At 45.8% G+C, this 26469-nt stretch overlaps 2 protein-coding genes across 2 annotated transcripts; both read right to left on the minus strand.

Annotated features, from left to right (window-relative positions):
- Nucleotides 1–12777: 12777 nt before the first annotated feature.
- LOC139409342 (proteasome subunit beta type-5-like) lies at nucleotides 12778–18950 on the minus strand. Its single transcript, XM_071154345.1, has 3 exons — nucleotides 18694–18950; nucleotides 17770–18076; nucleotides 12778–13427 (listed from the first exon to the last, which is right to left on the minus strand). The coding sequence occupies exons 1-3, from the start codon at nucleotides 18910–18912 to the stop codon at nucleotides 13138–13140; spliced, it is 816 nt and encodes a 271-aa protein (XP_071010446.1). The 5' UTR covers nucleotides 18913–18950; the 3' UTR covers nucleotides 12778–13137.
- A 6208-nt stretch (nucleotides 18951–25158) lies between these two features.
- On the minus strand, nucleotides 25159–26064 carry LOC139409750 (proteasome subunit beta type-11-like). The gene is made up of 2 exons (XM_071155136.1): nucleotides 25734–26064; nucleotides 25159–25529 (listed from the first exon to the last, which is right to left on the minus strand). Exons 1-2 carry the CDS (start codon nucleotides 26062–26064, stop codon nucleotides 25159–25161), a joined length of 702 nt encoding a protein of 233 aa, XP_071011237.1.
- Between the last annotated feature and the right edge of the window lie 405 nt (nucleotides 26065–26469).

Below are 26469 nucleotides of genomic sequence, written 5' to 3' on the forward strand. Positions count from 1 at the left end.
CTGACCTCACAACCACAGACCACGTGTAACCACGCCAGCCCAGGACCTTCACATCCGGCTTCTTCACTTGAGGGATCGTGTGAGACCAGCCACTCAGACAGCTGATGAAACTGTGGGTTTGCACAACCAAATAATTTCTGTCAGGAACTGTCTCAGAGAAGCTCATCTGCGTGCTTGTCATCCTCACAAGGGTCTTGACTTGACTGCATTTCAGCGTCGTAACCAACTTCAGTGGGAAAATGTTCATCTTCAAAGGTCACTGGCACACTGGAGGAAATGTGTGCTCTTCAACGGATTAATCCCGGTTTCAAGTGTACGAGTGGGCGAGCAGTTTGCTGATGTCAACGTTGTGACCAGAGTGCCCCATGATGGCAGTGGGATTATGGTATGGGCAGGCATAAGCTAGGGACAACAAACACAATTACATTTAATCGATGACAATTTGAATGCACAGAGATACCGTGACGAGATCCTGATCCTGAGGCGTGAAAGCCTGACGATCCCGCTGAGGCGTGGGAGCCTGACGATCCCGCTGAGGCGTGGGAGCCTAACAAGCTGGCTGAGGCATGGGAGCTTGATTGGCCGGCTGAGACATGACGTAGGATGGGAGTCTGATGAGCTGGCTGAGGTGGCTGAGTTGTAGGAGCCTGACGAGCCAGCTGAGGCATGATGTGGGATGGGAGCCTACCGAGCCAACCGAGGCAAGGAAACCTCTCGAGTCAGCTAAGGAGTGGAAGCCCAACGAGCCACCTGGCTATCTTGAAGCATGTGGGGACAGCAGACTGGGATAGGGAGAGATTGTATATGTCCTTAAACACACCAGCTAGCTGGTCTGCGCATGCTCTGAGGATGCAGCTAGGGATGCCGTCTGGGCCGGCAGCCTTGCGAGGGTAAACACATTTAAATGTCTTACTCACGTCGGCCACGGAGAAGGAGAGCCCACAGTCCTTGGTAGATTTTGTATCAAGACTGCCCAAATGTGCCTAACTGGTTAATAATTTTTCAAGATCATAACTGTGCACTCTCCTCAAACAATAGCATGGCATTCTTTCACTGTTATAGCTACTGTAAATTGGACAGTGGAGTTAGATTAAAAACTTTCTGCCAATATCAGATATGTCTATGTCCTGGGAAATGGTCTTGTTACTTACAACCTCATGCTAATTGCATTAGCCTATGTTAGCTCAACCGTCCCGTGGGGGGGACACCGATCCTGTAGAGGGTTTAATATGTCTGAAAGCAAGACGTCGGTGTTCGTGACGTGGCTGGTTTTCCTTTTGTAGTTTGTGATATATACGTTTTGTGTCTGAGCCATTGAATTGCGACTCCACTTTGTCTCTATACTGACGTTTTGATTGTTCGATTGCCTTTTGGAGGGAATAACTACACTGTTTGTATTTGGCCATATTCCCAGTCACCTTTCCATGGTTAAATGCGGCGGTTCGCAATTTCAGTTCAGCGCGAATATCGCCATATATTCACTGTTTCTGTTTAGGGTAGGTTTTAGTAGTCACAGTGGGTACAATATCTCCTATACACTTCCTTATAAACTCACTCACCAAATCAGCATTTACGTGGATATTATTCTCTGAGGCTACCCAGAACACATCTCAGTCCACATGATCAAAACAATCTTGAAGCGTGGATTCCAATTGGTCAGACCAGGGTTGAATAGTCCTTAGCACGGGTACTTCCTGATTGAATTTCTGCCTATAGGAAGGGAGGAGCAACAAGGAGTTGTGGTCAGATTTGCTGAAAGGAGGGCGGGGAAGGACCTTGTATGCATTGTGGAAGTTAGAGTAGCAGTGATCCAGTGTTTTTCCAGAGCGAGTGCTACAGTCAATATACTGACAGAATTTAGGTAGCCTTGTTCTCAAATTTGCTTTGTTAAAATCCCCAGCTACAATAAATACATCCTCAGGATATATGGTCTGCAGTTTGCATAAAGTCCAGTGAAGTTCCTTGAGGGGGATATACACGGCTGTGACAATAACCGAAGAGAATTCTCTTGGGAGATAATACGGTTGGCATTTGATTGGGAGGAATTGTAGGTCAGGTGAACAAAAGGAGTTGAGTTCCTGTATGTTGTTAGAATTACACCATGAGTCATTAATCATAACACATACACCAGCACCCTTCTTCTTCCCGGAGAGATGTTTATTCCTGTCGGAGTGATGCACAAAGAATCCAGGTGGCTGTACCGACTCTGACAGCATATCCCGAGAGAGCCATGTTTCCGTGAAACAGAGTATGTTACAATCCCTGATGTCTCTCTGGAAAGCAACCCTTTCCCTGATTTCGTTGACCTCTAGAGACTAGACATTAGCGAGTAATATACTCGGAAGTGGTGGGTGGTGTGCGCGCCTACAAAGTCAGACCAGAAGATCGCTCCGTCTTCCTCTTCTCCGGCAGCATTGTTTTGGGTCAGCCTCTGGAATCAGTTCAAATGCCCTGGGTGGTTCGGACAAAGGGTCCATTTCGGGAAAGTCGTATTCCTGGTCGTAAGGCTGGTAAGTTGACGTCGTTCTGATATCCAATAGTTCTTCCCGGCTGTATGTAATAACACTTAAGATTTTCTGTGCTAACAATGTAAGTAATAATACATGCAAAATACTGCAAAGATTTCTACGGACTAGAAGCGAGGCAGCGCTCTCTGCAGGCGCATCTTGATCAAGCCTTCATCTGTGACCAACAGATGCATATCAGTATTCCCAGTCATGTGCAATCCTTAGATTAGGGCCTAATGAATTTATTTCAATTGACTGATTTCCTTATATGAATTGCAACTCAGTAAAGTCTTAGAAATTGTTGCCTGTTGTGTTTATATTTTTGTTCAGTGTACTGTACCATCGAAGTTACCTGCTGCAGTTTATCTCAGAGTTCTGTACTCAGCTCTTTTGCCGCCAGTTGCTCTCGGTGTATAATACAATGCGTCCATGTGGCAGAGGGATACATATTAATAACTAAAGTGTAGAGGCCTGCCAGCTGTCCCGCAATAGATGGAGCCCCTTCCGTGCAAACGACCATCATTCAATCCCATGGAATATGTTTTCGTCAATATAGCCACGCAGCACACTGAACATGCCCTGTGCTGTTTCATGCTCGGGAATCGTGAGACAGAACAATATGTCCTCATGAATATCATCCCCTGACATGTATAGCGAACAAAGGCCAAAACATGGGCATCTCAGCCCTCACAGCTAATGTCCACTTGGAGAGCATAAGCTGGGGAGTCTTGATTGCTAGCAATAGCATAAATTAGTCTTTTAACAGTGTTATCTGACAAAGGTATTGATGTGAGTTCCTCTGCCTCTGTCTCCCCACACATTGCTTTTACTATATCAATTGTGGCCAGTAATATCAAAGTCTCTGCAAGAGTGTGTGGTTTCATAGCGTAGCAGGCCTAGCCATTCACCGTGGGAATGATTCAAGTGCAATGGTCAACTGCGGCACTTTCTCATGATCTAAGGGCGCTCTCTGGTCAAATTTTATCTTTTAGATTTGACTGATTTTCATTTAGATTTTTAAGGTTAACCACATTACAATGACTTTAAAATACAAAGACCATATTTTTTGTTGTTGAATACATATGTAGTGCATTCGGAAAGTATTCAGACCACTTGACTTTTTCCACATTTTGTTATATTACAGTCTGATTAAATAGTTATTTTCCTAATCAATCTACACACAATACCCCATAATGACAAAGCGAAAACAGGTTTTTACATTATTTACATAATTTATTAAAAATTTAAAACAGAAATATTCAGACCCTTTGTTTTGAGACTCGAAATTGAGCTCAGGTGCATCCTGTTTCCATTGATCATCCTTGAGATGTGTCTACAACTTGATTGGAGTTAACCTGTGGTAAATTCAATTGATCGGACATTATTTGGAAAGACACACACCGGTCTATATAAGGTCCCACAGTTGACAGAGCAAAAACCAAGCCATGAGGTCGAAAGGAATTGTCCGTAGAACTCCGAGACAGGATTGTCTCGAGGTACAGATCTGGGGAAGGGTACCAAAACATTTCTGCAGCATTGAAGGTCCCCAAGAACACAGTGGCCTGCATCAATCTTAAATGGAAGAAGTTTGGTATGACCAAGACTCTTCCTAGAGCTGGCAGCCCTGCAACACTGAGCAATCGGGGGAGAAGAGCTCCAGAGTTCCTCTGTGGAGATGGGAGAACCTTCCAGAAAGACAACCATCTATGCAGCACTCCACCAATCAGACCTTTATGGTAGAGTGGCCAGGCGGAAGCCACTCCTCAGTAAAAGGCACATGATAGCCTGCTCTCAGACGATGAGAAACAAGATTATCTGGTCTGATGAAACCAAGATTGAACTTTTTGGCCTGAATGCCAAGCATCACATCTGGAGGAAACCTGGCCCCATCCCTATGGTGACGCATCGCAGCATCATGCAGTGGGGATGTTTTTCAGAAGCAGGGACTTGGAGACTAGTTAGGATCGAGGGAAAGATGAACGGAACAAAGTACAGAGAAATCCTTGAAGAAAACCTGCTCCAGGGTGCTCAGGACCTCAGACTGGGGCGAAGGTTCACCTTCCAACAGAACAATGACCCTAAGCACACAGCCAAGACAACACAGGAGGGGCTTCGGGACAAGTCTCTGAATGTCCTTGAGGGGCCCAGCCAGTGCCCGGACGTGAACCCAATCTAATGTCTCTGGAGGGAGAGACCTGAAAATAGCTGTGCAGCGACGCTTCCTATCCAACCTGACAGAGCTTGAGAGGATCTGCAGAGAAGAATGGGAGAAACTCCCCAAATACAGGTGTGCCAACACTCAAGGCTGTAATCGCAAAGGTGCTTCAACAAAGTACTGAGTAATGGGTCTGAATACTTATGTAAATGTGATATTTCAGTTTTGTATTTGTAATAAATTTGCTAACAACTGTTTTTGCTTTGTCATTATGGGGTATGGCGTGTAGATTGAGGGGAAAAACAATGTCAATACATTTTAGAATAAGGCTGTAACGTAACAAAATGTGGGAAAAGTCAAGGGGTCTGAATACTTTCTGAATGCACTGTATATATTTTTTTCTTCAGGGTTCTGGAAATTTTCCCATGACCCCATTTTCATTTCAGGGACGCAACCCTTAAGTTTGGGAACCGCTGATATAGCCTATTCTTGTACACTCATCCTAGCACCTGTGACCCAGTACACATTATCACTGAAGTCAGAGGGTGCATCCATCAGCCAGTTGTAAACAATATGGTGTTTTTGTTATGGGAAAGTGCAATAGTTTGAGTCTGAAAATAGTCCTTGCAGCCTTGCTAAATAAGAATGAGATAAGAATGCTCTGCATTAGTCATCTCCCCATCAGTCACTCTTCAAATGGCCTCTTCGAGGTGGTGGCTGTTGAGGTAGGAATATGCTGAGTAGAGTAAAACTGAAGTTGGTGAATACCACAAGAGGTTGGTGGCACTTTAATTTGGGAGGACGGGCTCGTGGTAATGGCTATAGCAGAATGGTATCAAATACATCAAACAAATACACTGTGTTCGAATACTCATACTAACCGTACTATTTGTGATGTAAATTGAGTATATAGTATGTTTATTGGTCATAGTATGGATATAGTTAAAATGCCAAAAGTTCCCGGGTATCGTACTAAATTCTCCAAAATAGAAAGTATACATGCAGTGGACACCATTTCCGTGCTTTTAGGGCCCATAATGCAATTCTTCAGAAAATGGGCGTGGCTTCACAACGTTTTCAGATTTGAAGAAATTGGTGGAAAATATGCCGCCGAAGTCCGACGAGAGCAGATACAAATAAATTGCTTTAACAAATTATGACAAATGTTAAGAAAATGTTGAGCAATGTAATAAAGTAATGACTTTTCAAATAAGTTATGTTACACGTTATGTTAGCTGTCAATTTGTTTGCTATGCTATCCTTACGAACCACATAGCATTACAGCAGTATGTACCAGTATGTTACCATTGTTAGCTAAGTTAGTTACCTAACGTTAGTTGGCTACTAATACACCAAACAAATGCCAGGCAGTATATTAACTATCTGCTATCTAACTAACTACCCAACGTTTAGTGACTTGATTATTCACGTCATTCTTAGCTAAGTGGTATAGTCGTTGTGCGTTCTCAATGGACATTGTTAATTCTGGCTATCTGCTACGATTTCAGAGCATTCTCGTCTGAGTGTGCCAGAGCACAGAGTAACTGATGAATTTACTAATGCTCAACACCCGTTGAATATGGCCGGTGTCAGTAAACGTTGGCAAAAAAAAAGAGTAATTAAATTGTTGCCAGCAGCACAGTTAGTCACCAACTCTTACAGTTACAGTCACCAACGTTCTGGATAACATGAAAACAGCCTAACCAGCTTTGCTAGGGCGAGTAAAATGGTCACAGTGAGGCGTTCTCTGTGTCTGGAAGTAGCTAGCCAACGTTAGCCAGTTAGCTTGGGTGCTTAACTGCCGTTGAATGCTTGGATCAATCCTACTCCTCGGCCAGACTGGTCCAGTGTGTGCTCTGCACACTCTGAATTTACGAATGGACAATCTGACAACATTATGGATTTACGATCGCCCAGAGGTCACTCTGGCACTCCAGATTGAATTTACGAACACTTCAAAATTGTAAAATGTTTAGCTAGTCATTTGTTATGCTAACAAGAGGTTGCATAGCAACAGCATCATTTTCCAGTAGACAGGCAAAGCGCTAGTACGCTCAACTGAAACAATGCCATCCCTTTAAAATATACTTAAATGAACTAATACTATATAGTATATTGTACAAAAGACTATTGAGAGTAAATATTAGTGCATCATAGGAGAGCTGTAGCTCCGCCCACTGGTGATGTGGCGCAGGGCTTGCTGGCGATCTCTAACTGAGAAGGAAGTAACTAGAGAAAGTACACAAGCCGTGATAAGTTCCAGCCATCTCATGTGACAACCACTAGTTAGTATTCTTTGTTTAAGCCAAGGCCAGTGTGCCTATTTCTCACAATTCATGTGTTGTGGACGCACTCCTTTGTTATGCTAATTATAGTTTATATTGCGAGCTAGCAACTGTAAGCTTGCTAACCCTGTTGTTTTTGTCATCTCATTTCAGACATTTAGTCACAGCCATGTTGTTAGGTTGTATTACACTGTACAGAAGATAACCATATTATTTATAGCTTATGTAATTGGAGGTTGTATTAAGCCTATACCTGCCATTTGCTATTGTTTTTTTAATTTAATTTCCCCCTTTTCAGAACCACACACCTTCTTGGTTTACACAATTGTCAGGCCATACACTGTGCTGTGCTGAGCTACCACAAAGAGTCGCAAGCCAAAGGCAAACAGAGCACCCACCAGGTCACTAACCAGGTCAGGTTCCATGGATACCTAGGCCAGACACTCAACCCCATCCGCAGCCCCCTAGAGAGCAGTGCAGACCTACAGAGGGCCTAGGCCAACCATCCATAACTTCAACAGCCGAGACCCAAGTGAGTTTGCTCTCCTGAAGATCGTACTAGGAAACCTCATGCCAGCTGACGGGAACAAGCTCTTCATCTGATCCTAGTGGATCACTTAAAGCTAGAAGAAACCTGGCTAGTGGCAGATTCATACCTCAACTCCCCCACGCCTTACTCAGACACCATGGCAGCCCTGAATGGGAAGTTTGGACAGCCACACCATGTCGCCCTGAAGAAGATAGCCAGTGTCATGGACTCTCCCGATGTACGACGTAGAGATACAGCTGCCTTCGAGAAGTTCGCACTACAGGTCCAGTCCTTAGTGGGCATGCTCCAGACACTGGGTCCAGATAGCAACATAGAGCTGATGTGTGGGTCTCATGTGGCATGCCTACTCAGCAAGCTACTCCCGAGATGAGGTCAGACTTCGGCCGTCGCATGTTTCATCAGTCAGGTACCACATACACCTTACTCGAGTTCTCAGAGTGGTTACAGTATGAGTCCTGGTGTCAACACTATGATGGCCAGTCATCAAGCAAAGGGCATAAGGACAGACTTGGGCAGAAGTCAGAAGGTCACCATGGGAAATGTTTAACATCCATCCTTTACTGAGCTAAAGACAACCCTGAGAGTGGAGCCGCTGCCTCATCATTCAACAGTTCAGCTGCAAGAAGAAAGACAAGGTGAAGCCATACTGTCATTATAGTAACAGCCCGAGCACTATCTCAACAGTGCTCAGCCATCCAGACACTCACCAAGGAGCAAGTAACAGAGTGGAGCAAGACCAACAAGAAGTGCTGGCATTGTGGAAGGGACCATCAGGCATCCCAGTGCACCTTCAAGAAGCCCTGCAGCCTCTGCAAGTTAACGCATCTACAAGTCCTTCATGAGGTCAACCCCCAAAGAGGCACCCAAAGAGGAGAGCTGCCTGGTAAGCACAACCACATAGGTGCTCTACCTAGACAGACCAGCTGACTGTAATCGCATCCTACTGAAGGTGATCACTTACGCTTATTCTGGATAACGGGCCCGAGCATACCATGCTCCTTCCAGATGCTGCACAGAAGTCTGGGTTACAGGGGACCCCGGAAGAACTAGCCTTCAGAACCATTCACCAGGACATCCAGACCCTCCGTGGTGCATCAGTGACCTTCCACATCTCTCCTGCCTCGCAACCCAAGACCAATTTGCAGATCAAAGGGGCCTTCAGTTGCTGGTCCCCAAGAACCAGATGTCAGCCAGTGAACCACATGGAAGGAGCTTCTAGAAGTCACTACGCAAGTGCTACACGGGGCGGCAGGTCAGGGTAGTGACCCTACTGCCGAAGACTACCAGAAAGCAGAGACCGTCAGCTACAAGAGAGCCCAGCGAGTTTCCCAGATGAGCTCCGTCTCCTGAAAGCTGGTAAGCCTGTCCTGTCCAGCAGTCGCCTACTTACTTTGTCACCTGAGCTTGACGAGTCCGAAGAGCTCATCGGAGTTAGTGGTAGACTACGTAGTGCCGAAGATCTAGAACATGCTACAATTCATCCCATCCCCCTCGATCCTGGTCATCCATCCACCAGACTCCTGATCAAAGATTACGACAACCGTTTGTGCCATCCTGGCCCTGAGAGGGTGTTTGCAGAGATCAGCCGCACCCTCTGCAGGCGGGAAGTCATCCTGCGCTTCCAGCACACCTGCACAGAATGCTGTAGATGGAAATCCAGACCTGCTGTCCCCAAGATATCTGACCTGCCAGCTGCACGCCTGCGCCTCTTCAAGCCAGCCTTCCACTCCATGGGCATGTACTGCTTTGAGCCCTTCCAGGTCAAACTGGGGCAGCGCATCGAGACGAGATGGAGGATAATCTTCAAGTGTCTCACCACGAGAGGTGTATGCTTGGACCTCCTGACCAACATCGATGCCGACTCCTTTTTGATGGCCCTTAGAAGATCAATAGGCCGCCATGGGATGCCGGCTAAGCTGTTTTCTGACCAGGGAACAAACTTCTGGAGAGGAGAGAAGGCTCCCAACCTGCAAGAGCAGCTTGCAAAACAGAAGATTCCCTTCCTCTTCAACCCCCCTGCAGCACCGCACTTCAGAGGAGTTTGGGACAAAGAGATTTGCTCTCTTAAGACTGCCCTCTACACTACAGTGGGTGCCCAGTCAATGACAGAAGAAGTGCTCAGAACTGTCCTCATTGAAGTGGAGGGTATCCTGAATTCGAAGCCCTTGGGCTACGTGTCCTCCAGTATCGCAGACCTGGACCGCGTGACCCTTAGCCTCCTGTTGATGGGGCGGCCAGACGGATCCCTATCGCAAGTGGTGTACTCGGAGACTGAGCTCCTCAGCAGACTTCGATGGAGACACTGCCTGTTCCTGATGGATCACTTCAGGTGCAGCTACATCCGGTACTACCTCCCCAGCCTGTAAGCCCGCCAGAAGTGGCATGCCATCCCTGCCGACCTCAAAATGGATATGGTGTTCATGTTGGTGGACCCCCAGCTTCCAAGCGCCCTCTGGCACATCGGACGTGTCATTAAAGTACACCCAAGCGCAGATCGTCATGTGAGGTCAGCCGAGGTAGGATCAAGGACAGAACATACACCCGTCCTGTTGCCCGGTTGGTAGTCCTGCCAGCTCTCCCGGACAGAGAATACAAAGTCTGCCGTAACCACTCCCAAGAGCCCTTAGCCTTTCTCAGGAGCAAATTGGCGTTGCAATTTGGGGTATGAAAGACTATTTAGAGTAAATATTAGTTCATCATAGGAGAGCTTTAGCTCCACCCACCGGTAATGTGGAGCAGAGCATGCTGGGCAATCTCTGAGGAGAAGGAAGTAACTCGAGAAAGTACACAAGCCGTGATAAGTTCCAGTCATCTCCTGTGATTACCTCTAGTTAGTATTCTTTGTTTTAGCCAAGGCCAGTGTGCGTCCTTCAGAAATGTGTGTTCATATTTCTTACAATTTGTGTGTTGTGGATGCACTCCTTTGTTATGCTAATGAGCGTTTTTTACCACGTCCTAGCAACTGTACGCTTGCTAACCCTATTGTTTCTGTCATCTCATTTCAGACGTTTAGCATTTCAGTGTCTAGTCTTATATGCCCTGTGGATATTTGGATGTATACTGTATAGATTATGTGGGTATTTTGTTAGCAATGTGCCTTGTGGATACAATCAAGTGCATGCAGTTGTGTGAAGATGATGGTGCTGCTCAGTAGTGCTGTGTAGTTGCACACTCCTGATCATTCATTAGTGAAGTCACAGCCATGTTGTTAGGTTGTATTGCCCTGTGCAGAAGATAAGCTATACATAATATGGATACAATTGGTTATGTAATTGTAGGTTGTATTAAGCCTATACCTGCCATTTACTATTGCATTTAATTTCCCCCTTTTCAGAACCACACACTCTTGGTTAACACAATTGTCAGGCCATACACTGTGCCATTACTGCTCTATGTGAATCAGCGTCATTAAACAACCACAACTGGAATCCTACCGGTCTGTCACCTGTGCCCTTACAAGCACCTAGGAGAGAACACGTAGTGCTAAGTATAACCTAACCCTTAAGAATATACAGTCCACCAAGTCTTCAACTACATCATATGCGATGTCGGCTCTTCCTATCATTGTGAAGCAGAATTCACCAAGCGTTGGATTGTTCACCCACTAATAGGGAACATGAGCTGGGTTTAGACCGTCGTGAGACAGGTTAGTTTTACCCATACGCATTAAGTATGTTAGTATCCAAAATGAAATCTAGAATCGGCTTCCTATATCGCAACAAAGCATTCTTCACTCATGCTGCCAAACATACCCTCGTAAAACTGACCATCCTACCGATCCTCGACTTCGGTGATGTCATCTATAAAATAGCCTCCAACACTCTACTCAACAAACTGGATGCAGTCTATCACAGTGCCATCCGTCTTGTCACCAAAGCCCCATACACTACCCACCATTGCGACCTGTAAGAGCTCGTTGGTTGGCCCTCACTTCATACTCGTCGCCAAACCCACTGGCTACAGGTTATCTACAAGTCTCTGCTAGGTAAATCCAGACAGAAAATATTTACACAAGAAGCAATCTATTATCACACAGTCAAAACTCTCCATCGTTTAGTTAAGTTCACCATTCTGCACCCCATTATCTCTACTTGCACATTCATCTTCTGCACATCTATCATTCCAGTGTTTAATTGCTATATTGTAATTATTTCACCACCATGGCCTATTTATTGCCTTAACTTACCTCATTTGCACTCACTGTATGTAGACTTTTTGTTTTCTTTTGTTCTACTGTATTATTGACTGTATGTTTTGTTTATTCCATGTGTAACTGTTGTATGTGTCGAATGCTATCCTTTATCTTGGCCAGGTCGCAGTTGCAAATGAGAACTTGTTCAACTAGCCTACATGGTTAAATAAAGGTGAAAAAAAACAAAATAAAAGTATGGGTATTCAAACACAGCTCAGGTTGTGTTTTCCATTCACTCCATTCCGGCCATTATTGAGCCATCCTCCCCTCAGCAGCCTCCTGTGGTGAATACATATAGTATGCCTATACTAGTGTATAGAACATTAATAATTTCAATTTTTACATGTGGAAACATGACACAGGAAATAAAATGTTTTACCAAGTTTGCACAACTTCAAGTGCATGGAAGCCCCGGTGGATGCTATTGTTATATGGTACAGCAACTGCTCGGCCTCCGACTGCAAGGCACTACAGAGGGTAGTGCTTACGGCCCAGTACATCACTGGGGCCAAGCTTCCTGCCATCCAGGACCTCTATACCAGCCGGTGCCAGAGGAAGGCCCTAAAAATTGTCAGACTCCAGCCACCCTAGTCATAGACTGTTCTCTCTGCTATCGCACCGCAAGCGGCACCGGAGTGCCAAGTCTAGGTCCAAGAGGCTTCTAAACAGTTTCTACCCCCAAGCCATTAGACTCCTGAACATCTAATCAAATGACTAACGAGACTATTTGCATTGCCCACCCCACCCTCACTACTGCTACTCTTATGTATGCATAGTTACTTTAACACTACATATTACTTCTATACCACCTGTATATAGCTATTTACAGATGCTCTTTAATGTTAGGTTTTTTTCCCCTTTAGGTATTTTCTTAACTGCATTGTTGGTTAAGGGCTTGTAAGTAAACATTTCACTGTAAGGTCTGCGCACGTGAAAAATAAAATGTTAATGTCTGGGCTGCATATTGAACCTGGTTAATTCCTTAAGCCTTGAAAGTGAGAGTAGCGCTATTGCTGTTTTCACTGAAAACCGCTCATATTTCCTTTGCCCTAATTCTTCATGACAATAATGGAATCGTAAATTACTGGTCTGTTCAATTCACTGTTACCAATAACATTTTATTAAATTTTAAAAAGCACACGTTAGATGAGAATGAATGAGAACATTTATTAAAAATGTTACAGAGCAGTCAAAATAATAAAAGTCAGCAACGCCACTACGTAGCAACACCCCTTTATCCCTGGCAGAGCATGGAAAATGTGACAACCAGGTTACAAATATCTTTAAAAGGTCATTTTCAGTCATCCAGATCCTGTGCCAAGTTTGGATGTGTGTAAACACCATTATTCTTTGATTGAATGGTCCCCAAGGCTGTCACATAACATCTACCCTCCCATACATTCTATTAACCCCTGCCCTTCTCTCACCATACATGAACCAACTCCTCTCTATGCCTTCTCTGCCTGGTACTGTTGGTGCAGCATTAGGACATCTGACTGGGACACTCTGGTCCAGCCCTCACTGTGGACGTGGTAGAGGTTGACCTGTCCTCCACTGTAGGCATCACGGTATGTGGCCTGATAGATGGCCCTGCGACCCAGATCACAGGCCTCCTCCACTGTCAGGTCCTTCTGCTTCAGACCGCTGTCCACGATGCCATACGCGTACATGGAGCCAGAGCCCACTGCAAACAAGTCCCCACACACACGGTTCCCCTCAGAGTCCACGTAGTAGAGACCTGGAAGGGGGAGAAAGTGAAATGTTAATATTTGCGAACGTTAGCCATGTGCAGTAAATCACCTGTTGGTGTCGCCGAATGGAAGAGATTGAACATGTAGAATCGTTGGGAAAAAATAAATGACGGCTGCTGTACTGTGGTCTGAGGTGATAGGACGGTGTGTTTCCCTTTTTGGATTTTTGTCTTTAGTGCACTTTAATAGGAGCTTTCCCTCCCTAAGGGGAAGGATGTGCCATACATACATTTATAAAATCATGGGAGATATGACATTTACGCTACTGCAATATGTAAACTCAGCAAAAAAAAGAAACGTCCCTTTTTCAGGACCCTGTCTTTCAAAGATTATGTAAAAAAAAAATAAAATAAAAAAAATAATAATAAAAAAAATAGCTTCACAGATCTTCATTGTGAAGGGTCTAAACACTGTTTCCCAGGCTTGTTCAATAAACCATAAATAATTCATGAACATGCACCTGTGGAACGGTCCTTAAGACACTAACAGTTTACAGACGGTAGGCAATTATGGTCACAGTTATGAAAACTTAGGACACTAAAGAGGCCTTTCTACTGACAGACCACGTGTAACACCTACACAGGATTGGTACATCCGAACATCACATCTGCGGGACAGGTACAGGATGGCAACAACTGCCCGAGTTACACCAGGAACGCACAATCCCGCCATAAGTGCTCAGACTGTCCTCAATAGGCTGAGGCTGGACTGAGGGCTTGTAGGCCTTGTAATATTCATATGTGTAAACATGAATTATAATAAAATGCAGTACTACAGGATATTTCCTAAAGTAGCTCTTTATTAGCTAGCTATAACTTGCATGTCCACGTATCTCCAACCATGATCAACTGCCCATGACCTAACCATCTGGGTGGTCTTAACCAATCATAGTAATAATAATCATCGTATGATACGGCGGTAAAATGCATCCAATTATAATTCAGTATGTTTACACATGCGTGCAAAACAAGACATGGTGTCAGAGTAAAAGGTCTTAAAAGATTGAGTTCCTTCACCTCGAATGGACTGGGAGTCTACAAACTTACCCGATGCATGGCGTAAGTACAAACAGCATGTGGAGCTAATGTTCACGGGTCCTCTGAAGGACAGAGAAGAGGAAAAGTGCAGCTACCTGTTCCTCTGGATCGGTGAAAAAGGGAGAGATATTTACAACACATGGACACTTACCGTGGCTGAATCAAAGGCACTGAAAATATTCTACGATCGATTTGAAGCATATGTTGTGCCGAAGACCAATACGATTTTCGCTAGGTACAAATTCCATGAGAAAGTACAGGGAGCTAGCGAGTCTTTTGAACAGTTTGTGACTGAGCTGCATCTGCCCGAGGAGAGGAGAAAATGCCCACAGAGCGTCTCAGAATTCTGGAACCATCGTGATGAACTATCACAGATCAACAGAATAATTTTCAAAGGAGAAAAATCATTATTCCTACCAGTCTCAGAAGAGATTTTGAAGAAGATCCATGCTGGACACATGGGTGTGGAAAAGTGCAAACAGAGAGCACAGGACATTTTGTTTTGGCCCGGAATGTGCAAACAAATAGAGGACATTGTTGGTAAATGCGCCATATGTCTTGAACGACACCCCTCAAACACCAAAGAGCCAATGTTACCTCACTGTATCCCAGACCGACCCTGGCAGGTCGTGGCAACCGATCTGTTCAGCTGGAACAACGAGGACTACATCGTAACAGTGGACTACTACAGCAGATACTTCGAACTCGACAAGCTTCACAGCACCACATATGCAGCTGTGATACACAAGCTGAAAGCAGCCTTTGCCAGGCATGGTATTATAGAGACTTTAATATCTGACAATGGGCCCTGTTACAAATCAAATGAGTTTGAATCCTTCACAAAAGCATGGGAGTTTACACATGTCACCAGAAGCCCACATTACCCTCAAAGTAATGGCCTTGCTGTTGATGAGCCATAGACTTCGCTCAATCCTTCCTAGCACCAACTGCAACCTGAGGTCGTCAGCTACAAGGAAATGCATGAAAAACATGCACAGACAACAACAAAAGCGATACTACGACAGGTCAGCTAGACCACTGATCGACGGAGAGTCAGTTAGAATCCAGAAGCATGGCTTCTGGAAGCCAGCAGTCGTCATCCAGCCAGCTGACACTGAACGTTCATATCACTTCCGCACCGCAGAAGGAGCGGTGTACTGCCGCAATCGTCGTCACCTACTGAACACAAAAGAACAACACACTGATGAGATGAACTGTTCCCCTGAAAGAGAACGTGATGGACTAAACACACACACAGCACAACATACACCATAAGAACTGTTGACTGACACAGAAGCATGCTCAGCATCATATTGCACAAGGTCAGGAAGGGAGGTTAAGCCCAGAGCAGTCCTAGACCTGTGAAATGTCAAAGGGTGTAGGCGGATCGCTGCCCTAAAAGAGTTTGACTGTAAACTTGTTATTGAAAGTTCACTTGAAATGCTTTGGTATTGTATTTGTTTGCAATGTTAAGATGTAATTTCTACTGCGAAAGCTGAGTTGCTGAGAGTCGCTTGTTTCAAAAGTAACAGTATGTTGGATCATTGTTCAGAGTCTATGTTGATTCAGTTGGTGTAGTATGCAATATAAATGGTTACTTACCTTGAGTTCAAACTACAGAGCATGTTTTCAAAAGAAACACTTAGAATACGTAAACATTTTTTTGAAGGGGGATGTAATATTCATGTGTAAACATACTGAATTGGATGAATTTTACCGCCGTATCATACTGTGCTATGATTGGTTAACCCCACCCAGATGGTTAGGTCATTGGCAGTTGATCATGGATGGAGATACGTAGACATGCAAGTTATAACTAGCTAATAAAGAGCTGCGTTAAGAAATATCCTGTAGTACTGCATTTTATTATTTTGTACAAAGCGTGCAAAACAACAGGCCTGTTGTAAGGCAGGTCCTCACCAGACATCACCGGCAACAACGTCGCCTATTGGCACAAAACCACCGTCGCTGGACCAGACAGGACTGGCAAAAAGTGCTCTTCACTGACGAGTCGCGGTTTTGTCTCACCAGGGGTGATGGTTGGATTCGCGTTTATCGTCGAAGGAATGAGCGTTACACCAAGGCCTGTACTCTGGAGTTGTATCGATTTGGAGGTGGAGGGTCTGTCATGGTCTGGGGCGGGTGTGTCACAGCATCATCGGACTGAGCTTGTTGTCATTGCAGGCAATCTCAACACCGCGAGTTACAGGGAAGACATCCTCCTCCCTCATGTGGTACCCTTCCTGCAGGCTCATCTTGACATGAACCTCCAGCATGACAATGCCACCAGCCACACTGCTCGTTCTGTGCGTGATTTCCTGCAAAACAGGAATGTCAGTGTTCTGCCATGGCCAGCGAAGAGCCCGGATCTTAATCCCATTGAGGACGTCTGGGACTTGTTGGATCGGAGGGTGAGGGCTAGGGCCATTCCCACCAGAAATGTCTGGGAACTTTCAGGTGCCTTGGTGGACGAGTGGGGTAACATCTCACAGCAAGAACTGGCAAATCTGGTGCAGTCCATGAGGAGATGAATTGCAGTACTTAATGCCACACCAGATACTGACTGTTACTTTTGATTTTGACCCCCCCTTTGTTCAGGGACACATTATTCAATTTCTGTTAGTCACGTCTGTGGAACTTGTTCAGTTTGTGTCTCAGTTGTTGAATCTTATATCCATACAAACATGTTAAGTTTGCTGAAATAAACAGTTGACAGTGAGGACGTTTCTTTTTTTGCTGAGTTTGTGGCTCACGTGTGTAATTCAAATTCAGATCCCTAGTTGCAGTCTAAGACCGCAAGATCTGATAGAGGTTAGGGTCTAGATTCCATCCAGACCATGGAATATCCGCATTATATTGTGATTGAAATTTAAAGATGTTTGACAAAAATTGCGCGTCGGCTCAATCGGAAAATCCCTTTACATTTCAATCTCGCTATAAAATGGATCTTCCATCCTGATGAACCTAGCCCTAGATTTATCAGGGCTGATCTTGTGTGATAGAATGGGTTAGCCTATATATTATCCCTATCCAGCTTAGACTATGATGTCAGTTGGTGCACGTGTAACAGAGATAAGATCGTTCTGTAATCTCACTCCAAAGCTTCAAATGTCTCCACTCATGTTGCCGAATGGCTTACTTTTTGGTGGCGCAACTGGCTAGCATGTTGTCGGTCCTGTGTGTTTGCGAAACAGAGGATTACTTGTTTGAGCCCAGTAAGAGGACATCGACAATACTGCTATTAAGCTAGAACAGTGAAGCCTGACGCACACAGTTCATATCATATCCATACCTGGTCCAGTCTTGTCCCAGCCACACACCATGGTTCCCATGCTAAGGCCCATGCCTTTGTACTGGTACACCATGTTGGCCAGCAGTTTTGAGGCGGCTGCCACTGAGATGCGTTCCTTGTTGCGGAGCTCGTAGACGCGGCACTGGCGGGCCAGCAAGCGCTCCCAGAAACTGCAGTCAGCTGCACCTCCAGCCATGGTGCCCAGCAGGTAGGGGTTGATCTCTATTACCTTCTTCACTGTCTGGGAGGCGATGTAGGAGCCAGCTGTGGCTCTGGAGTCCACAGCCACAATGACACCATGCTGGAACTAGGGAGAATGGATATGAGGCAGAAGACAATGGTTAGCCTTGATTATTTCAGATGTAATTGTTTAAACAAGTAGCCTATCGAGAACTAAAATGGCCATGGAGGAGCCATTTTAGTCTGATTATGTTCTCATTCAATATGTTGTTTGTGTTGTCTGTCTAAGGATGTTACTGGGGGCCCTTTCACATGGGGTTATAGGTCACTTAATGTAGGTACACAGGTGACCTGGAAGTGTTAGCTGTCACAGGTGAGAATTGCTTATGTGATGCACCTCACGTTGGTTCAGTAAGTTAATGTTTTTGCATTGGAACGCAGTAGTTAGCTATTTCATATTCAGTAATACATGGCCCAACTAAAGATCTAACTAACGTTAGCTAGGTCTAGAAAACAAAATGTACGTGGACGCGTGATGAACTTCTCTTAAACTGCGACAATGGCGTTTCATAGCGTTAGCGTTACAGTTAATTAATTGATGATACAAGCTAGCTAACTAGCTAGCTATCGTGCAAACTGTTGGCGAACTATTCTTTAATTAACTTACTAAAGTTAGCTATGTAGTTAGCCACCGTTCGCAAGCATATTAGCTAGCTACCAAGAAAATTAGCTTAGCATACTTACTTTGAAGGCTAATGTGGTTGTGCCATGAAGGAATTCAATCTTTCTATCTGGTCCATCTTCGTTAGAGCACGAGGTGCTCAGAGCGAAAGAGAGTCGATCTCCTCCAACAGACTCCAAACCCAACTCTGCTTCATACAAACCACTGGCGAAGCCATGACGCTGGCGACCATAGTTGGAAAAATCTACTGACTCACTCTGCAACACACTAGCAAGCGCCATCTTTGAACTATGGATGATGATGACGATAGGGTAGGGCTTCTGTTGTTATCGAAGCAATTTTGCCGGTAAAAGGAAATACGTCACTGTTTTGAACATCGTTCGGGGTTTTCTCAAGATGGCCAAAGGACGCAGCGTTGTATCCAATGATTATTTATAAATAATGCCTCGTTCAAAATCACTGGGAACTCGAGCTCCGACTGGAAAAAATCGATTTGAACGGTCACCCAACTCTGAATTTCAACTCGGGAACTTAGACCTCTTTCTGGAGCTCCACTTTTCGACCGGAACGGATCACCGATGTCATGATTTGACTTCGTATTTTTCCGAGTTCCAAGTTGTTTTAAATGCGACACTTTATTTAACCTTTATTTAACTAGGCAAGTCAGTTAAGAACAAAGTCTTATTTACAATGACGGCCTACCAAAAGGCCTCCTGCGGGATACAAAATAAAAAATAAATACAATATAAATATAGGACAAAGCACCCATCACAACAAGAGAAACATCACAACACCATATAGATGCCTAAGATAACAACATAGCAATCAAAAGCTTTGACCAAGTCAATAAAAATAGCAGGACAATATGGTGACATCATTGAGGACCTTTAAGGTTGCAGTGACACATCCATAACCTGAGCGGAAACAAGATTGCATACCCGAGAGAATACTATAGACATCAAGAAAGCCAGTCAGTTGATTATTGACAAGTTTTTCCAACACTTTTGATAAACAGGACAACATAGAAATAGGCCTATAACAGTTAGGATCAGCTTAACTGTGGCTGACTTCCAAGCAATGGGAACCTCCCCAGAAAGGAGAGACAAGTTAACACGTTTGTAGATAGGCTCGGCGATAATAGGGGCAGCAACCTTATAGAAGAAAGGGTCTAAACCATCTGACCCAGATGTTTTATATAGATATCAGAATTGAGGCTAGCAACAGTAGGTGGGCCAGGGTGTTCATGCACATTTCCAGAAATCATCAACAGTAATACAATCAAGGCACGGCATAGGACAGGAAGAGCTCTGCAGTGCTGATTTTTGACATCTGAATGTGCACCAGATGGCAACAAGATCATATTGTACAGCGATTTCATCAGGTAACATGATTACAAAGCGAGAGGTGGTTAGAATAGGATGGGAGGCCAAAAGTCTGAGTAACCAATAGAGAGTCAGAGTCCCGAGTGTGGGAACATACATAATCTGTCCCATGGTTGGGTTAAGAAAGTTTGTAGTCAACAAAGTATGCAGGAATCATGAGGAAAATAGCAAAATAGCAAAATTCATAAGAAAAAAATTAAATATATAACGAGTTGGGGCTAGCCATTGTAAATTCAGAGTCACTCACCCCAACAGTGTGTGTGTGCTGGAGGCGAGCGAAAGCTCAGGAGAGAGGGGTGAGTGTGGTGGAGGTACCTGTACCAGACAGAGGGAGACAGGCCAGGGAGAGAGGGGTGAGTGTGGTGGAGGTACCTGTACCAGACAGAGGGAGACAGGCCAGGGAGAGAGGGGTGAGTGTGGTGGAGGTACCTGTACCAGACAGAGGGAGACAGGCCAGGGAGAGAGGGGTGAGTGTGGTGGAGGTACCTTTACCAGACAGGGGGAGACAGACCAGGGAGAGAGGGGTGAGTGTGGTGGGGGTACCTGTATCAGACAGAGGGAGACAGGCCAGGGAGAGAGTGGTGAGTGTGGTGGAGGTACCTGTACCAGACAGAGGGAGACAGACCAGGGAGAGAGGGGTGAGTGTGGTGGAGGTACCTGTACCAGACAGAGGGAGACAGGCCAGGGAGAGAGGGGTGAGTGTGGTGGAGGTACCTGTACCAGACAGGGGGAGACAGACCAGGGAGAGAGGGGTGAGTGTGGTGGAGGTGCCTGTACCAGACAGAGGGAGACAGGCCAGGGAGAGAGTGGTGAGTGTGGTGGAGGTACCTGTACCAGACAGGGGGAGACAACCAGGGAGAGAGTGGTGAGTGTGGTGGAGGTACCTGTACCAGACAGGGGGAGACAACCAGGGAGAGAGTGGTGAGTGTGGTGGAGGTACCTGTACCAGACAGAGGGAGACAGGCCAGAGAGAGAGGGGTAAGTGTGGTGGAAGTACCTGTACCAGACAGGGGGAGACAACCAGGGAGAGAGTGGTGAGTGTGGTGGAGGTACCTGTACCAGACAGAGGGAGACATACCAGGGAGAGAGGGGTGAGTGTGGTGGAGGTACCTGTACCAGACAGGGGGAGACAGGCCAGGGAGAGAGGGGTGAGTGTGGTGGAGGTACCTGTACCAGACAGAGGGAGACAGGCCAGGGAGAGAGGGGTGAGTGTGGTGGATGTACCTGTACCAGACAGGGGGAGACAGACCAGGAGAGAGGGGTGAGTGTGGTGGAGGTACCTGTACCAGACAGAGGGAGACAGGCCAGGGAGAGAGTGGTGAGTGTGGTGGAGGTACCTGTACCAGACAGGGGGAGACAACCAGGGAGAGAGTGGTGAGTGTGGTGGAGGTACCTGTACCAGACAGGGGGAGACAACCAGGGAGAGAGGGGTGAGTGTGGTGGAGGTACCTGTACCAGTCAGGGGGAGACAACCAGGGAGAGAGGGGTGAGTGTGGTGGAGGTACCTGTACCAGACAGAGGGTGACAGGCCAGGGAGAGAGGGGTGAGTGTGGTGGGGGTACCTGTACCAGACAGATGGAGACAGGCCAGGGAGAGAGGGGTGAGTGTGGTGGAGGTACCTGTACCAGACAGAGGGTGACAGGCCAGGGAGAGAGGGGTGAGTGTGGTGGAGGTACCTGTACCAGACAGGGAGAGACAGACCAGGGAGAGAGTGGTGAGTGTGGTGGAGGTACCTGTACCAGACAGGGGGAGACAGGCCAGGGAGAGAGTGGTGAGTGTGGTGGAGGTACCTGTACCAGACAGGGGGAGACAGGCCAGGGAGAGAGGGGTGAGTGTGGTGGAGGTACCTGTACCAGACAGGGGGAGACAGGCCAGGGAGAGAGGGGTGAGTGTGGTGGAGGTACCTGTACCAGACAGAGGGAGACAGGCCAGGGCAGACGGTGAACAGATCACCAGGTGAAATCCAAGCAGCAGTGCAGTAGACGACAGGGGTAGGTGTCCCACCCACTTGGGAGAAGCTTTTATTTCTGGAGGCAGATTTCTTGTAGAAAATGAATGAATGGTCTTTGAACAGCAGGAGAGGGCTTCAGAGGATGCTTCAAAGACTCCTGACACTTGTTGGGCCCAAAGTCCTTGCAAGCCTGGGAGCCTTAACTCAGCATTCAGTCCCCATAAAATAAAATATATCATTGTAATGTACATTATTTTAATTGTTTATTTTTTTTCTTGGCTTTCAAAATAGCATCAGACCAAACACTACTCACTCAGTTCCGGGTTGGATGGTGTCCTCAGGTCTCTGTTTGTTTGCTAGAGTACCCTCTGTATGGCTTGGCATGATCCTATCTGTGTTGTATCTGTCCCATTATGGCGTCTGTGAAAGCATGGGCACCGCCATTGAGGCCATCTACTTCTATAGGTTGGTAAACAAACTAAAAGGGTACGTACTGGCACTTGGAGTGTGTTGTTTCAACCGGTATAAAGCCAAGGTTGGCGATTTACTGCCACCTGCAGTTATGGAATGTTTGCTCACGAGTATAATGCATTGGCCGATCCCTCCTGATGACCTGCGTGGAATTATGTGACCCTTCCTTAACGCATAGGAAATCGCACCCAGCTGACTACTTCAAAATGGTGAAAGTCCTCAATGGGCTGCCCATGCTAAAATGGGATTTTGGACATTAGAGTCCTTCATCTCTAAGAGATGACCCAGTAACTGTAGTTAGCCCCACTAAGATATTTGGATGATTCCCTATAGGTCATTGTCAGCTATAGATGGGTTACGAAAACGATGCACACACTTCAATGGGGCAGAAGTCTGTGTGTTGTTGTGATTCTGGATGGCCAGATAGCTAGCAACAATGTCAAGAAGCTGCCATGTGTGTAATCGTAGGTGGCTCATTCTTGATACCATGTCTTGTTTTGAGATGCTTTGACTGATGTCAAGTCTTTGCTAATATGGCAAAAAAAATTGCTCGCTAGCTAACCAATAACTGTAACAAAGTTTTTGAGAGACAACAAGTGCTCATCGTGCACATTTATTTAAAAATGTTCAATAAACATTGGAGACGAAATGTAGTTTATATGTTGTCAACAATCTAAGCCAACCCCCTCTGTTTTGCCCCATAGTTGCGCACAAGCTGGTTTTGTTGCTAAACAACCAACCCGTCTTAGGCAGAGAGGAAAAGGGTATTTTGATATTATAGACGTTCATTATGGGTTATTATTTGGTAGAAGTTTGTTTACACATAATAAAGACAAATATTTATGAAAATATGATGTTTCACAATAATGAAAATGCAGTATTAGGCTTCATGATACATATGTCTTATTTGTTGAGAGAAATTACATGTGGTTTTACTGTACTAAAGATCTCTGAACACACAGTATGATTGATTCACCTTAAAAAATAATTGTATGGATTTTACCACCTCACCAAATCTTTGGCCTTGGTTGACCTGTCATGATATATTGCTTGTTTGTTTTTTTGGTCTTGAAGCACTTTGAGATTCTATGAAAGCGCTATAGAAATGTAATACATTCATATCATTATTATTATTAACCTATCCCACCTCCCCATTCTCCCCTCCTCCCGTCAACATACCTAAACAATGAATGACATCACAGTTCTTATAATGTCATAAAAGCTATATTGTGTTCTGTTTCCATGGCAATTTTTTAGGTATTTTTCTTAAAACTGCATTGTTGGTTAAGGTCTTGTAGTAAGTAAGCATTTCACTGAACCTGTTGTATTCGGCGCATGTGACAAAAACAATTTGATTTGATTTTGATTTAGATTTGAATTATGCTTCTAAATTTGTATTTTATAAAGACAAGAAACTTTCCAATAGCTTAATTTTGAAAATGTAAAATTAAGAGGAAAGGTGTTTCTTATGGCTATACAGACAAGGTGGAGTCCACCCACAGCTACAGTGAAATACAGAGAACTACCAAAGCACAATATAAGGACAATACCAGCTATGGACAAGAGATCTGCTGGTTATGGATCAACAGTCCACCTTCTTGGACTGGCGAATTTGAGGGTGTCAATGTCCTCCTTGTCATTTTTTTTTGTTTTTTTTGTTTTGAATTTTACCCCCTTTTTCTCCCCAATTTTCGTGGTATCCAATTGTTGTAGTAGCTACTATCTTGTCTCATTGCTACAACCCCTGTATGGGCTCGGGAGAGACAAAGACTGAATGTCATGCGTCCTCCGATACACAACCCAACCAGCCGTACTGCTTCTCAACACAGCGCGCATCCAACCCGGAAGCCAGCCGCACCAATGTGTCGGAGGCGACACCGGGCCCGCCACAGGAGTCACTGGTGCGCGATGAGACAAGGAGATCCCTACCGACCAATCCCTCCCTAACACGGACGACGCTAGGCCAATTGTGCGTCGCCCCACGGACCTCCCGGTCGCGGCCGGTTACGACAGAGCCTGGGCGCGAACCCAGGGACTCTGATGGCACAGCCGGCGCTGCAGTACAGCGCCCTTAACCACTGCGCCCTCCGGGAGGCCTCTCCTTGTCATTTTTATGGATAGTTTCAGAGATGACCTGTCTGCTGCTGACTGTTAAGTCTTGGACGTCTCAACCATACTACCCCAAGGAACCATGCATACATATCCTTTGATAAGATGCAGGCGCACCCAACCAGTGACCTCTTGACCTTACTTCTTTCTACTGTCAGATCGTGCCCCTTTTATCTCCCGAGGGGCACAGAGCCTCCAGCATGTGGACAGGGTCCCATTCACAGGAAACAAGGTAGATGCAGGTTGAGGACCAGGTTGTGGCCCACCTTCCTTCTGCAGTCCAGAGACATCTTGCATCAATGCCTCCAGAGACGTCTTGGCAATTCTCCGAAATAAATATGTTTTTAATTCAACGTCATTGTGGTTTAAGACTAAATTCTAAATCAAGCACTACATTTCTATCAATAATAAATGTGAATAATCTAGTCCATAATCTGGTTTTGAACATAAATTAACACACAACCTCCGATGTTTACAAAAAGGATCAATATTCATCAGTCTACAAACAATCTCAGTAAAACCCTGTAGGGTACAGTTATTGGTCACTTACAAGTTTCTTGTTTTCTTTCTTCTTCTAAGCCTTTATTTCCAACTCTCTTTTGCCTTCTTTAGTTTCACTTCTTTCTACCACTGCTCTGCCCATCTTCCACTCCTTCCTGTTTCTCCCTCCTTTCCTTCAACTTCACTCTTTCTCTCTCCTTCTCTCTGTAATACTCCTCTCTCAATTCCTCTCTGTCCCTGCGAGTCCACCCATGTGAGGTGATATGGTACACATCCACACAGTTCCCAGAGTATGCATCCCTGTGTGTGGCCCTGTACACAGCCTCTCTTGCCAGTGAGATGGCCTCCTCCACCGTCAGCCCCCACCGTACCCCTCCGTCCAGCACAGAGTAGGCATAGGGCGAGCCAGAGCCCACAGAGAACAGCGCTCCCTGCAGGCGAGTCCCGTCACTGCAGACGTAGTACAAGCTGGGGCCAGAGCGCACTAGCTGTTTACCTCCAGCAGAACAGTGCTGCCGACTCATGGCTGGTGAGGGGCACGGATTCCTTCCCCGTGCCTCTGCTTGAGAGATTGAGTCACTTTCTGATGTCTTTGCCAGATCATCTGTTTCATTCCCCATCTTTGATATGTTCTCTTGCTGATCCGCCCCTTTGCTGCCATGCTCAAGAGGACATGTCTCCACCTCACCTCCGTCCCAACCACACAGAGTGGCTGCCACACACAGCTCAGTGCCCTTAAACGGGTGCAGCATGTGGGCTAGTAGCTTGGCAGCGCCAGCTGTGGACAGCCTTCTGCCATGGCGGAGCTGGTAAAGCCGGAGCTCCCGAGCCAGTATCCTCTTCCATAGGGCACAGTCGGCAGATGTGCCCGAGGTGGTGCCCACCAAGTGGGAGTGGACAGGCAGGATCTTCTGCGAGGCTGGGCAGGCAACCAGCCCATTGCAGCTGGACCGTGTGTCTGCTGCAGCTATCACTCCCCCCTGGAACATGAAGGCCAGGGTGGTGGTGCCATGAGACATGGGGAAAGGCAGAGGGACAGAGGGAGAGGAGGAGGGAGGAAAGCCAGGAGGAAAAGAGAGGAAAGGTAGGGTTGAATCCTGGTGAAGGGGGGTGATATGGTATGGTGCAGTGTTGGGGTTGATTTGGCCAAACTGTATTGGGCTTTCACTGAGGTATTCCACAGCTGGTATATAAAGATGCAGTGGGCTCTCACTGTTACTCCACGACAATCCCCTGCTTGATATATCTCTGGTTCTCTTCCCAAAAAGCATGGAGGTGTCTTCCTGGGCCATGCGATGTGAAGCTGGAAAATTCCATCTAGAGTTGAGAAAAGAGTCCTTGAAACCGCACAGATCTTGTAATGCCATTGAAAAATGTGTCCCTCAATATATAATGTAACCTATTTATCCATATTTAATTCCCCT

The sequence above is a fragment of the Oncorhynchus clarkii genome, chromosome 5 (genome assembly GCF_045791955.1).
Source record: "Oncorhynchus clarkii lewisi isolate Uvic-CL-2024 chromosome 5, UVic_Ocla_1.0, whole genome shotgun sequence".
NCBI classification, from domain to species: Eukaryota; Metazoa; Chordata; class Actinopteri; order Salmoniformes; family Salmonidae; genus Oncorhynchus; species Oncorhynchus clarkii.